Source organism: Dipteris shenzhenensis, chromosome 14, assembly GCF_047967505.1.
Source record: "Dipteris shenzhenensis isolate YYH24624 ecotype China chromosome 14, Dip_SZ_1.0, whole genome shotgun sequence".
Lineage (NCBI taxonomy): Eukaryota > Viridiplantae > Streptophyta > Polypodiopsida > Gleicheniales > Dipteridaceae > Dipteris > Dipteris shenzhenensis.
In genome coordinates, this window is record NC_141609.1 from 47,244,597 (window position 1) to 47,258,262 (window position 13,666).

The 13,666-nt window shown below is 44.6% G+C and overlaps 1 protein-coding gene and 1 long non-coding RNA gene across 3 annotated transcripts; one reads left to right on the forward strand and one right to left on the reverse strand.

Moving 5' to 3' along the window:
- Positions 1-770: 770 nt before the first annotated feature.
- CCS (copper chaperone for SOD1) lies at positions 771-4,202 on the forward strand. Its single transcript, XM_087384979.1, has 6 exons — positions 771-1,757; positions 1,919-1,948; positions 2,057-2,129; positions 2,216-2,350; positions 3,211-3,437; positions 3,520-4,202. Exons 1-6 carry the CDS (start codon positions 1,452-1,454, stop codon positions 3,775-3,777), a joined length of 1,029 nt encoding a protein of 342 aa, XP_087241105.1. The 5' UTR covers positions 771-1,451; the 3' UTR covers positions 3,778-4,202.
- LOC147894735 (uncharacterized) lies at positions 1,607-12,419 on the reverse strand. Of its 2 annotated transcripts, XR_015542121.1 has the most exons (4): positions 12,335-12,419; positions 11,857-12,145; positions 2,349-2,422; positions 1,607-1,722 (listed from the first exon to the last, which is right to left on the reverse strand). It is a non-coding gene; the product is annotated as an uncharacterized LOC147894735 (long non-coding RNA). The 2 variants fall into 2 exon arrangements; XR_015542120.1 differs by lacking the exon at positions 12,335-12,419 and having other exon boundaries at positions 11,857-12,192.
- Positions 12,420-13,666: the final 1,247 nt, after the last annotated feature.

Here is a 13,666-nt window from a genome sequence, read left to right on the forward strand (position 1 = left end):
AATGAAAAGACTAAACTTTTCTTGTACTAAAGAATTAGCTACTTATACCAAGGTAATTATAGTAATTAAAGATTGTCTACTATAGGGGTAATTAAGGATCTCCCAATCACGATAAATAGCATCACCACTTTACTAAATTTCCATGTGGTAGAGGTTGAGGATATAAAGAGGAACTATCGAGTGATCTAGAGCCATCCATGGCTCAAGAAAACTGATGTCATGAGTCAATGGAGGGCTATACTATGTCCTCTATGAACTTTAAGGAGATGATCCAAGTGCAACACTTAGAGTAGACGAGAAAGTTAATGGCCTTTAGATGTACACATCCATTGTACGCCTTCACAACTTTGCGTTTTATGATGGGGTACCTTTGCCTCAGTTCATGCCATTAACACATTGGCGTGGTTCATAAAATTCGTATTTGCCACATATTTAGTAAATCTCATTGAGGTATTCCTAGCAGACTTTTGCATTCACATCTAGGAGCCTCAATTCAAAATGTTGACCCAAACAAGGCTACTTTGCCATATAGTCTTAATGGAAGGCATATGCTTTGACCCAAAGTAATTTTGAGGCTTTCCCCCTCCAATACAAAAAGGAAGTCCACTCATTTATAAATCTTGTTGATTATTATTGTTACTTCATGTTAGGATATGTTGCTATGCTATGACTGCTCTTTTTAAAGGAGGGAATGCTTGTGGCAAGACAACTATGATTGTGGGTTTAGACATATCAACAATTCACTGGCTACAATGGGTTTAAGTAGGTAAAAAAGGCACTATCATCTGCATCTAGTCTTGACGATGTCGATTGGACGAAGACATTTTTTTATGAATCCTAGTTTGGTACTCACACAATTGTAGGCATACTCCTTCAATAGGGAGAGGATTGATTCAAGTATCCCATTCACTTTGCACTACTGATAGATGCTTAAGACAGAGTCCCATTACTAAAATGACACGCAAGCATACCCTTTTAATTTGCATTTTGTGTTGAGAAGATGAAGGACCTAATGGGGTGAAGACTAAGCTAAGGAAGTACTTGAATCTCCCATTCCTTTGGGATAACTAACAAAGTGGTCGGGAATGCTATAAGAATTTGGCTTTTCCTTCAAATTTTTAAAAGACGAATGCTCAAATCGTAAAAATGCCTTGATTGACTTTGCAAAGGGCTCGAGATGAATCTCATTCTTGCCATAGCCATGGAAGATCATTGGTATGGTGGGATACTCTAGTTCTTGACTAGTTATTGCCGGGGCCAAGATAAAAAGAACAACAAAAGGACGATAGGAAATCTGCCATAACGGAGGGAGAAATGAGAGGTGCACACATGTAGCCTCTAGGAAAAGCCAGGAGAAAGAACTTGAGCATCAAACTAGAGTCCTTCGTGAAAAATTCCAGTGAAGTGCAAATACTCTTTTAAGTGCTTGCATTTCCATTATCAACGCCTATATGGCGGTTTTGAAAGCCCTCGGTCTCACCTCTGCTGCAGCTGCCATCGCCACCGCCTCCGTCACCATTTCTGCTTCCTTCTCCCCCGCATCTAACCATCCATCTTCTGCTACCCTCCTTCGCAAGCCCAATTCGCAATCAGAACCTTCCTCTGACCACCTTTCTCCTTCAGTCCCTCGTAGATCTAGTTTGCTTCGAAGTAGCAATCCGTTCCAAAGTATCGTTGGACAAGCAATGGCTTTAAATGGCACTGTCACTGAGGAGAAGCCTTCTGTCCAAGAAACGATCTCTAAGGATCAGCCTCAAGTAAGTTTGGGTTTATTGCCAGTGAATCAGTGCTAAGCGAGGGAATGCTCGTAGACAAAATGAGAACCGAAAGATTGTCTTTTTTATGAGCGCTTATGACTGTAAACTATACGATTGTACTTCATTTTATTGAATCTAATAGAAAGAGCTGGTAAGTGCAGGATCAAGAGAGCGCGCTTCCAGAAATTATGGTAAAAAACCTCGTATTTCACTAAGGCGTTTCTGTGCGGTTGTTGATACGTTACGTATCAATCGAATTGTGTGTCACTGTATTGCTATACTGTTCTCGGTACTTGCAGACGGAGTTCATGGTGGACATGAAATGTGAAGGATGTGCCTCCTCTGTCCGTAGCAAGTTGGATCCACTTGAGGGTATGCTATTAATTCTGAGGTGGCAGCTTTTATTCTCTGACAGCCTTGATCATATTCTAACGTTGTTCCTCTTAATTTGTCTTTAGGTGTCAGAAAAGTCGATGTTGACTTACGAAATCAAGTCGTACGAGTGCAAGGGTCAGCAAGTTTAAAAGCTTTGAATGCGGCTTTGGAGCAGACTGGTCGGAAAGCCAGACTAATCGGTCAAGGTTCACTTACTGGTAGGTCACGCTTCACGATCAGTCTGATTCTGTCTTCTTGGTAAATATGAAAGGCTTGCCAGGGTTTAGGGCCTGTAGTGCAAATGCTCAGAATAATAAAACAACCAGAACAAATGATTAAAAAAAACAGAAAACATTGCATTGTCATTTATTGATTTTCGTCAAATGACGCTCAAATAGGCAGACAACAGTCTTCTTTGAAAAGACAATTATCATACAACGTGTTATTATTCTTTGTTCTGTCTTGGGATTCATACTAAATCGCTTGAATGTCACGGCTCTTCCATTAGCACCCTTGTTTACATCCACTACTTTGGCAAATCAAAACTGCATTCATCATCTGAGGGTCAAATTGCAACAAAATCATTTAAGTTGTATGAAAATCTCTGGTACAAACTCTATTTTCTGTTTGCACGGTCTACAATCAGTGGGCCTCACCTGCTGAAGGGCTCTAGTCGTTTCTTGCTCTAAAGATGGCATTTTTTTCTGACATCACATCAGGTATATCAATCGACCTCATACCTTTTTATGAAGTAGCTACTTCAGAAGCTGAGGTTACAAGGCTTTACTGGTTGAAAGCAGCATTTTACAGACTAGTTCAACTATACAGGAGGACTAGGAGACCTTAATCATGTCTTTCTGCTGAACCACGCGTATGCTAGAAAAAAAGTTTGCAAACGTGAAGATGTTCAAGGAAAGGATATAGGGTCAATCCAATATGTTTTTGACCCATTCAAGGCCATGTTCACCTTGGGAGATCATTGGGAACTATGAACGTTCTAAATATGCATAAGTGGAAGATAACGCTAATCATTTGCTTCAGCACCTACTAGTGATGAATATGTTGTCCATGGGTGCAGAATTTCTAATTTCAGCAACAGTAGCAGAGTTCAAAGGCCCACAGATATATGGTGTCGTTCGTTTTGCTCAAGTCAGCATGGAACAAGCTCGTATTGAGGCTAATTTCAGTGGTTTGTCAGAAGGGCCTCATGGATGGTCAATCAATGATTATGGTGATTTAACACGAGGTGCTGCTAGTACTGGTGGAATTTACAAGCCCTCCAGTGCTGATATACCACTTAGCAAAGTATGAACTCATTCTTCATTTGCCTTGGTTCTTGACAGACCTTTTGTCAGATAACTGATGTGTTTTCTCATACTGTGTACAGCCTCTTGGTGACCTGGGAACTCTTGTTGCGAACAGTAATGGTGAGGCTGAGTACTCAGGGTCCAAGCCTATGTTGAAAGTAGCAGACTTAGTTGGAAGGGCCTTAGTAGTGTATGCAACGGAAGACAAATCTGAACCTGGGATTGCAGCAGCTGTCATTGCACGGAGTGCAGGTGTTGGAGAGAACTACAAAAAGTTGTGTACTTGCGATGGCACAGTGATTTGGGATGCCACAAACAATGATTTTGTGAAAGTTTAAGACCTCGAGAGTACCAAATCTTCATTCTTCTCATCCCACCTGTTCTTTTGCAATGTATTTTAAATGAATTCAGTAGCAAGTGAACAGTAAGATAAAAGTTGGACAAATTTTCTTTGGAATGAAAGGTAGATTTGCATCTAGTTTCATTATCCATGGCATTTGTAAGACCAAAAGAACCGCAGAAGAACATATATTCACCTTTGTATACTCTTCCATGATGTTTCAGTTTCCATACCAGTCTTACTGAACTTGGTGGAGAACTTGTCTTTCACAGTAGGACAATTGTTGTACAGTTTGCAGATACTGGGGTTTAATGATGTAAGAAACTGGAAGAGTTTAGAGTCATTCAATTCAGAACTTGCAATTGAAGCTCTTCCATGTTTTCAGGCGAAATTCTCAACTTTCCATTCGGACATCTAGGTTGTTTTGTATTGTCACTGGTGGTGTTGGAATCTCCTTAGAAGATCAATTTATTTATCATTCCTTTGTGTCTCGAGTGTGTTTTAACAGAAAGACAGAATACTAAAGTGGGCATTTTTCAAGAGTTAATGATGTGAGCTAAAAATTAAAGGGTCCTGTGACAAGCCTGCTGTGTACTACGTTTAAGTAACATGTTTGAGAAATTCAGGGTGTTCAATTAGGATGTAGTCTGCAATGACACATGAACTCTTACTTGAATTGTGTGTGTGTGTGTGTGTGTGTGTGTGTGTGTGTGTGTGTGTGAGAGAGAGAGAGAGAGAGAGAGAGAGAGAGAGAGAGAGAGGTTGATTTATTAAGGTCTATCGAAGGCCAAGAAAGCCTTTGTAACCAAAGAAATCTGAATCCAATATGAGAGTACACCTCTGGGGGAATCGGAGTGCCCACCCTCATCAAAGACAACTGATAGTGAGATGAAAACTGGACCAACATGAACAAGAAGCAGCTTGGAGTGTTGAGAGACGCTCATGTCATATCTTGTCTTGATCATGAGTGTCTAGACTAAGCTCCTCATGGAGCGACTAGGGTCCCATAATGAGCCCTGGTGTCTCTGGAACATGTCCAAGGTCTGTTGCTGATGTCCTCAGTGTGTCAACATTGCCTAAGCATTCCGCACTCCACATCATACCAACTATTCTGAGTTATAGACTCTTGAAGTGACTTTCTTGTGTTTCTGAGTCTGCATGGAAAGGAGTGTTGTGCTACAATGTGGATTACATTAGTGAGGAGGAGAGCTTTGCCACATCAATGTTTGGCTGTTCATCTATGTGCTCTAAGAACGCGGAGAGATAACTATCAAACATGTGGTCTAGGGAGTGTGATCAAACCTTGTATTGGTAGTATGTGGAGGAGGTCGGCCTACAGATATCCTACACGCGTTGGTAGATTGAAGGCAAATTGTAAGTGGTTTTCTGAACATAAGGGGGTTGCATGTGAGATCAAGGTAGAGAATCCATGACATAGTCCACTACCCCCATGTGGACCACATGTCTAAAGTTGGACACCTTTATATACCTAGATGAGTCCAGCCCAAACTCATCCTCTAAAAACACAACATAGTGCAGTGTCAATCTCATGATAGATACTCATAAGGTTGAAAATGATAAACTCCATCACGCATAGCAGGGACTAGCTACTATGACATCCCCACTAACGTCGTCAGCGTCCAACAGTATAGTATAAACATATGCTCTTACACATACAAATCCACACACCCACACATACTTGAGCATCGATTTATACAAAGTCTTCGTAGTGGGTTTCTGTCGGCACTCCGAAGGTGAAGGGCAGACTCAGCCATGACAAAGGCTAGCACTAAAGGAGAAGGCTAATCAAAAGGTAGTCCAAAATCTCTTCATTCAAGCTACAACTGCTAGTGAAGACTAAACGAATTCATTTTAGTCTCTCCCAAACAAGCATCTAAATCTAGTTGATAGGGCAACGCATCACTTAAGATAGAGAGAAATATCGAAACCAGCAAGCCGCAACATGGACAAAAACTTCACAAGGTGAAATTTGCATGTCCGCTTATACATCATAAGTATATACCTAGATGAGTCCAGAAACATGCATAGCAAGGACTAGCTACTATGACATCTCCACTCACGTCATCAGTGCCCAACAGTGGGTGTAGACCATAGTATAAACATATGCTCTCAATACACACCCACACATACTTGAGCTTCCATTTATACACAGTCTTCGTACTGAGTTTCTGTCGGCACTCTGGAGATGAGGACACCTCTATAGTCTACTATATATGATGGGTGTACATATCTAGCAAATGTATTCCATGTTGCATGATGGGATTTGTGCCCCTCTAGTCTGGAGGCCTGGTGGTGCTAAGGCATCCCATTGTAAGGTCAATATCTCTATTTGTGCATCCATTGTTTGGGCATTGAAGTCCCCCATGAATAGGACTTTAACCAACTACGTGTATCTCTAAATGTCCTCATAAAGTACCACAAAAGGTGTGGTTTGTCCTCTCCTTGATGTTGTCTTGGCATAATTGGATGTTTGCAGAGAAAAGTAACAACACAGTGCAATGTACAAGTTTGTAATCTATGGTCTCTCGAATTGGATCCATGTATAGCAAGCATACTCATTTCTACCGGTGAGATGTGATCTGTGCGTCTAAGTGGGATAGGAAGAGACCACTCCTCTTGAACCCCACACCTCTCCGTCCGTGTGGGTCTCTGAGCTGTGCGGATTTCCATGTGTACCCCCTATAGTATGGTAACCTCTCTGTAAGCTCTGGTGCATCTCAATGAATACGATGAGATCTTTCCCCTCGAAAGCCCCATCAAAGTTGTATGGTGAGGATCATGTTGGAAAGGTCACCTCCCCATCTGTAAGCCCCCAAATGAGGAGAGCGTGGGGGAGGGAGACCTAGGGCAGAAGATGCCCAGAGAAGAAAGAGAGAGGGGGCTGCCACATGGGCAGCACCTCACAAGAGAAGAAGGCTGCAAAGGATGGAACTTGTGGAAGGAGCAGAAGGCGAGGACAGCAAGCCCTAGATCTGACCTGGCAGGGCGCGATGACATCAGCAGTGTACGGCACTGCACACGTGGCTGGAGAGAACTTGGCAGAGGGCAGAACCAGCAGGCCTGGTGGAGCAGCAAATGGGGCTGACAGTGGGCAGTGGCATGCCTTATATAGGCTGGGCTCCTGCCTAGATTGGAGGGCTAAAAGCCCTAGAAGTGTGGGCCAAAGGGCCCTAGTTTTGTGAGCCCTTAAAGGGCTGTTTTGGGGCAGACTGGTCGGCCCAAACAGACCAGCCAGTCGGCCCATTTAGGGCTGGCTGGTTGGTTATTTCAAGGGGCCCTTGGGGCCTATATAAGGAGAGGCTCTTGGCCTCATTTCATCATCCAGCAAGTCAGCAAACAGAGGAGCAGCAGGAGCAGCAGAAGCCTGATCTTTGGGCCTACATCCAGGAGGCAAAGCAGGGCCAGAGTTGCTGCAGACTGAGCTCACTTGGGGCTGAGCCTAGGCTGTCTACTAGGGCAGCAAGGTGCTGAGATCTTTGGACGGAAAGTCTACTTACACTCGAGGTGGAGCACGCGGGCTCGAGTCTAGAGATATCCAGCAGATAGGAAAGGACCTTGTGGTAAGATCAGAGGACCACACCATTGGTGGGACTCTGGATCTATCTCTTTTGTATTGTGTCCATAGTTTTTTGGACGGAAATATATATTTTGGTGGTTTCTCTATCTGGCTGGTTCATTGTCTATTGATGAGTCTGCACATCTATTGAATGCACATAAGTAAAGAAGTTTGTGATTCCACACCCGCACCACACTGTGTGAGCTCCTGGGCATTACTATAAGTCTTCCGCTGCGTGTACCCTCTGTTGGGTAAATTCTAACAGATCACAACTCCCATCTCCCATTCTAGAAAGCAAGTGACAAAGCATTGGATTGCCATGGAGGCAAAGCTGAGAAGAAAAGCAGGGCTGCCACGTGGGCAGCATTACCAGGCTGCTATTGATGGGCTAAGTAAGCTATGTTCAGTGGGCAGAAGGGCCCACACCAAGGGCAAAAGCTTGGACCTGGACCAGCAGCAAGTCAGATATGGGTGGGATTGGACCTGCAATGGAGGTTGCAACAGTAGCTACAGACTGCGAAACACCCAAGGACCATCTGGAGCAGTGCACGAGCTGGTCGGAGCAGCGCGAAACAGAGGCGCAAGTGTCGGGGCTGCTATGCGCAGTCAGGTGCGGGCCATTTATAGGCCAGATGCAGGTCGGGGGTCTGCAGAAGATGCACAGACTGGGTCAGCCCAGTATGTGGGAAAGTTGGGTGATTTTGAAGGGCTACCAAAGGGCCGCAATGGGGGCATCCTCAATTCCATCAAGCAGGGTTCCTGGTGCCTCAACTTGGACTACCAACATTGCAAAGGGAGGTCCGGAACAACAGCAAGAGGTCTTCGCATTGGTCTCCTACACAGCAGCAAGGGAGCCTGGAGGACAGAATCACAGGAATCTTGTGTGTCGCCAGTGGCTGTCTACACAGCAGCAAGGAGGTCAAGGTTCACAGGAGCAGACTTGGCCTTATGTTGGCTGTTCACTGGAGCAGAAAGAAGGCATGTTTGCGGGGTACCATTATGGAACCACAGAAGCTCTAGGAGAGCAATGCAGGCTGGAGTGTTCTGAAGGTGCCACAAGGTGTAGAAGAACAGTTATGGGTCTCACAGGGGTCCACATCTAGTCAGACCCTGCTGATAGAAGGTGGCACACTGCACATATTTCGCATATGATTTGGTCCATCCTTGGACAATGCTGTTTCTACTTTCTTTCTCTCTGTCTTCAGCATTGTTCAATTACTGTCTGCACATCTCACGCTCTCTACCGTAATACACACTATGGAAAGACGTATGATTTGATTTTACCACTGTGATTCCTGGGCACTATCTCTTTGTTTAGCTTCAGCTGTGGGAGCTTTGGCTGTAGCAAGCAACCTCCACTCTTTTCTAACAAATTTTACCTCCGTTTTCTTGGATTCCTCCATGACTTGCCCGTGGTTAGTTCTAAGCTCCCCCAAGCATGCAGCATTCTCATCTTTCAGAAATTCCAGTGTCTTAGAGCCTATTCCCACGCGCAAAGGTTGGTTGGAAATTGGAGGCTTTGGGTTCAAACCAGGTTGCAAATTCATTTGGGTTCACACATAGGCAGTTTCCAAGCAGTTTCAGACATTTTCAGCCAGATGTTCAGACTCTGCAGCTTCAAAATCTGATGTGGCAGCACCCACTAGCATTTATTACCCCTGGTTTTCTCTTGAGCCCCTCTTTTTTTCTTGCTTGCAACCAGGATCTGAAAATCCTGCTCCAGGTGAACGTGTAGATTGCAAACTCCACATTTTGGTTTCAAAACCAAGGGACACGTGTGAAGAGGCTCTTAGCATCCACTCTACCAGGGCTTTTAGAGCTGAGGTTTGGTCCCCTACCGTCTTTTTCAGGTCCCGCAAACCTTGCTAGATTAAGTCCACTAATCCGAGAATTAGTGTCTAGGTACATGGCAGGAAACCTGTACCCTTGCATTGCTTGAGGTGAGGATGTCCAACTGTAATATACAAGTTGACAGCTCACATAAGTTGCCACCAGCCATCATCACCCCTCTCCTATTGAAACCAGTAGCAGCTTGAAACTAATGAAGGCAACCTGTGACCTATGCAGGCGAATAGGTGACTGCTTGGCTACAAACTGCCGAGCAGGCTGTGCGGTGGCCACACGAGTTGCCAGACAAGCAACCTATGTGACACTGCCAGGCAATCAACTCAAAAATCAAGCAAGCAGCCCATAATGGCTCTCGTACAAGCAAGCCACACGATCCGCCTTGCAGCCAGCTGCCTACGCTTGCACTTGCCAGACAACAATGCAGTGAAGTGTTGCAACTCAAACTTGACTCGGATGTATCATGTGAGCCCAAAATCTTGAAAAGCAGATATGATGGCCAAGTTATTCAAGCCCAAGTACAAAAGCCAAATACCACTGGTAATACAGGTCAATATGAGACAGGCTAGGATTTAGAAAACACCAAGACTCTAGGTGTATTCATTGCTTGGAGCACATCTTGGAAAATCTTCCCATCTCTTCTTGCTAGAATGGCATAACAAGTCAACACCAGACTTTCCAAGGTTTCCCACAGTGATGCTCAGCATAAAGCCTACAACGCAAAGAATGCCAGCTCAGATAAGAGTTTGAAATATCTTACAACACACAAACATGATCACGCGTATTGCCATCTCAGTCAAAAGTAATTTTGTTTCTAGTCAGGCTTTCAACCTTGCTTTTTGGGAGTCCTGTGTGTCCTGAGTGTACATTATTTAACCTCATCCTCATGCTTTTCTGCCATGTCTAGATTATATTCAGCTCTGCTGTCCCTACGTCTCATATTGCACGGTGCCTCGTGTCTAAGGGATCATTTCTGTTTAAAACCTCGATTGATCGTCTTCCTCCCTGCTGCATTTATGATTTCTCTACTGCATTCCCACCTTTTGTGCTATAGTTTGCATTCAGCCCCCTACTTTGCTTCCAAGCAACCAGAACAGATTTCACGGCTGAATTTTTGGGGCATATTCAAACTCCTATCTGAGGGAACGCATATTATGCTTGCATTCAACAACAGATTTTGGGGCATATTCAACTCTTATCTGAGCTTGCATTCAGCCCCCTACTTTGCTTCTAGGCAATCCATAACAGATTTCACGGCTAAATTTGTGGGGCATATTCAAACTCTTATCTAAGCGAACTCATATAATGCTTGCATTCAACAACAGATTTTGGGGCATATTCAACTCTTATCCGAGCTTGCATTCAGCCCCCTACTTTGCTTCCAGGCAATCCATAACAGATTTCACGGCTAAATTTGTGGGGCATATATCTGAGCGAACACATATTATGCTTGCATTCAACAACAGATTTTGGGGCTAAACTTGTGCGCAGATGATGCCATGTGGTTCTATCCACTGGGTCATGCTGAGGTTAATCTCCATATGAGAACCAATAGGTACACTTGGATGAACAAACTGAGATATATTCCAAGAAATGGCCAGACTCAAGCTTAATGAGCATGAAAATGGTTTTCCTTTTGGCTGCCCTACTAGATACTGATTCCCGGTTTAATCATTAAGGGCAATACGCCTGCTGCTAAAGGTGCTGAGGGCTGAATGGCTAATATTCCATGCTTGATGCCTTTAACTGCCATGGTGAAGACGAGCTTTCGTAGGCTGGCAGCTGCCACTTTCTCGCCAACTGCTGGATGGCTAATAACCAGCTGACTGGTAGGCCAGATCTAGTTGGCTCACCAGCCCTGGTTGGCCCAGCGGCCAGACTTTACCAGGCCAGGGATTTCCTAAGGATTACTGATGGGTGCCTAGTGTTCCCTTAAAAGCTGACTGATTAGACTATCCAGCCAGCCTCCTGGTTGCTCCGCTAACCCTGGTCGACACTGTAGGCTTTGGATGGTTTGATCTTCAACTGCAATCATTATCGGCAAAACAGAACATTGTGGAACACTCTGCCTGGCGTAAAAGGCGAACTAACCGAACATATATAGCAAACGTTTAGCTTGAGAACTGAAAGCCAGCATGATTTTTTTCGCAATCAGCAACTTGCAACAATTCAGCATGCCGAGCCCAGGGTATGAAAATGGAATAGAAACCCTCCGATAGAGGAGCGGTGTCCGGAGTCCAAACACTTTTGTAGTCCGTGCTAGACATCTTGTGGAATCGCATATTAAAAATAGTATTTCTTAATCGTCGCATTGTACAGTTCGTGAATAACGAGTCTTGTCTCGGAGGAGATACGGCTTCTCATCTGGCGTTAACCGTTCATGTTTGAAAGTTATAAATGCATCATCTTCGTGTAATGCAATCGTTCAATCTTTCCGCAACTAGATTTTCACCTCCGGCATACGCCATGGTATAGTATACCTGCTTTGCAGCATGATCACCATTATATTTGGCCTCTCCATGTCATGGAATATACCTTCTAACGATTACCCATCGTAGAACGAAGATCGCTGGAAAGCAAATCTCAGGTTAATTCTTTTCCTGAACGGTGCATTCGGAGGGAAGAGACGCTGCGAATGAGGTGGCGAATCCCTACCAGCTTTGATTTCGTATGAGGTGTCTGGCCAACGAAGAGGAAAGTGCAAGCAGCTGGAGAGAGCTAGGAAATGCTGCACACCAGGCGTACATCGCACAGCACCTCCGATTCTAGAAAAACGGTATTGAAGGATGCGCCGGCTCTGCTCGTCGTGTCTCACATGCCGTAGGCGATATCCGCCATCACCTTAGCGGATCTTCGCGCCTTGATTAAGAGCTTCTTCGCGCTTTGAATAATAAGCCGAGGTGTGTTTCTTCTCTTCAAGGATAGGGAGAAGCTTGGCAGCAAGCTGAGAAAATTTAACCACGGTCTCAAAAAATGAGGATGGATGATGCGCCAAGCAGTCAATGGCGTTCAAGGGAAAGTGTCTTCAGCGCGATGGTAATGCAAACGACAACCAGTGCGATGAAGGTAGTACAGAGTTGCAGTACCATGGGAAGTACAATTTCACCGATTCAGTGCAGTACAGGTGTAGTACCGTAGGTAGGAGCGAATTTGTGTAGTACAATGTCGTCATTTTTGAGAAAAGGTGTCGATGTGATTCGTGAACCATCATTCATCCATCTAAGTTGTGAAGCAATCTGTGATCACGGAATGACAATGTCGACATTATATCTTCTCTCGAACGACAGAATCGAAGACGATTTCTTCACTTACCTGTGTCCATTTTGCCAATTGGTGCTCCTGCTGCTCACCGAAATTTCATCACATTTCCGTTGTCGTAGCAAGAACGCAAAGCAAACCTTAAGCCATCGAACTTTAGGGCGGGTTCAGACCACGCCGGCGGACACGGGTGCTCTCAAGAAAATCCAAGACAAGTTCACACCACCCGGCAGACAATATCTATAAAAAGTAAGTGACTTTAATTGCAAGCAGTGTTGATTGGCTTAGTGGAGAAGCTCTCAGGTTTGGGTCCATCAATGTGGATTCAAGTCCCCACTCATAGTCTTTCGTGCCATTTTTTTTCCCCTCCCCACAAGATGGGCGACCTTCGCCCCACAGACAACCTCTCCTCCTTCAAATGTTCGGGCCAGCGATTGTGATTGGGTTGTGGAGCATGTCCACCGGCTTACTCTGAACCCGGCCTTACCTGCCAAGCACGTCCACCTCACATCTGCTTCTTTCTCAGACTCTACCACACCCCCTCCTTAAGCCCTTCAAACGCTTTCTCGCTCATCTGCTTGCATCACTTTACAACCTTCAAATTTCTTTCCTTTTTCCTATCTTTCTCCGGCAACTCCAACCTCGGACACCTTGAATTTGTTTCTCGCTTCAACACCTTCAAATTGCCTCCACACTCCTCTTTACGGCCTGCAACAGTGCATACGCTTTCTCCTTCCACTTCACCCCGTATTGCATATTTCTTTCCTTTGCCGTTCGTTTTCGGGCATCTCCAATTTTTATTGTCCTTCAACCATCGTTAAATCGTCTAGCCAACAGAAGTGAGTGGAATTCAACGGCAAATAGATCCCCAAAAAGTTGGGAAATTTTATTACTAATCAAACAAGGTGAATGATATTTAATCATTCAAAATGCATGCCCCAGATTTAAACAAGATGAATGATATGTATCATTCAATAGGCCTGCCCAAGAGGAGGAAGAAAGAGAGAAAAGAAGAGAGGGAGTCCGAACTCGGAGGGAGGGGCGGAGAGAGAGAGAGGAGAGGAGGGGGCTAAAAATGTGGAGAGAGAGGAGACTCTAGATTTCTACCAAGGGAGGGGCGGAGAGAGAGAGAGAGAGAGAGAGAGAAGAGGAGAGGAGGGGGCTAAAAATGTGGAGAGAGAGGAGACTCTATATTTCCACCAAGTGG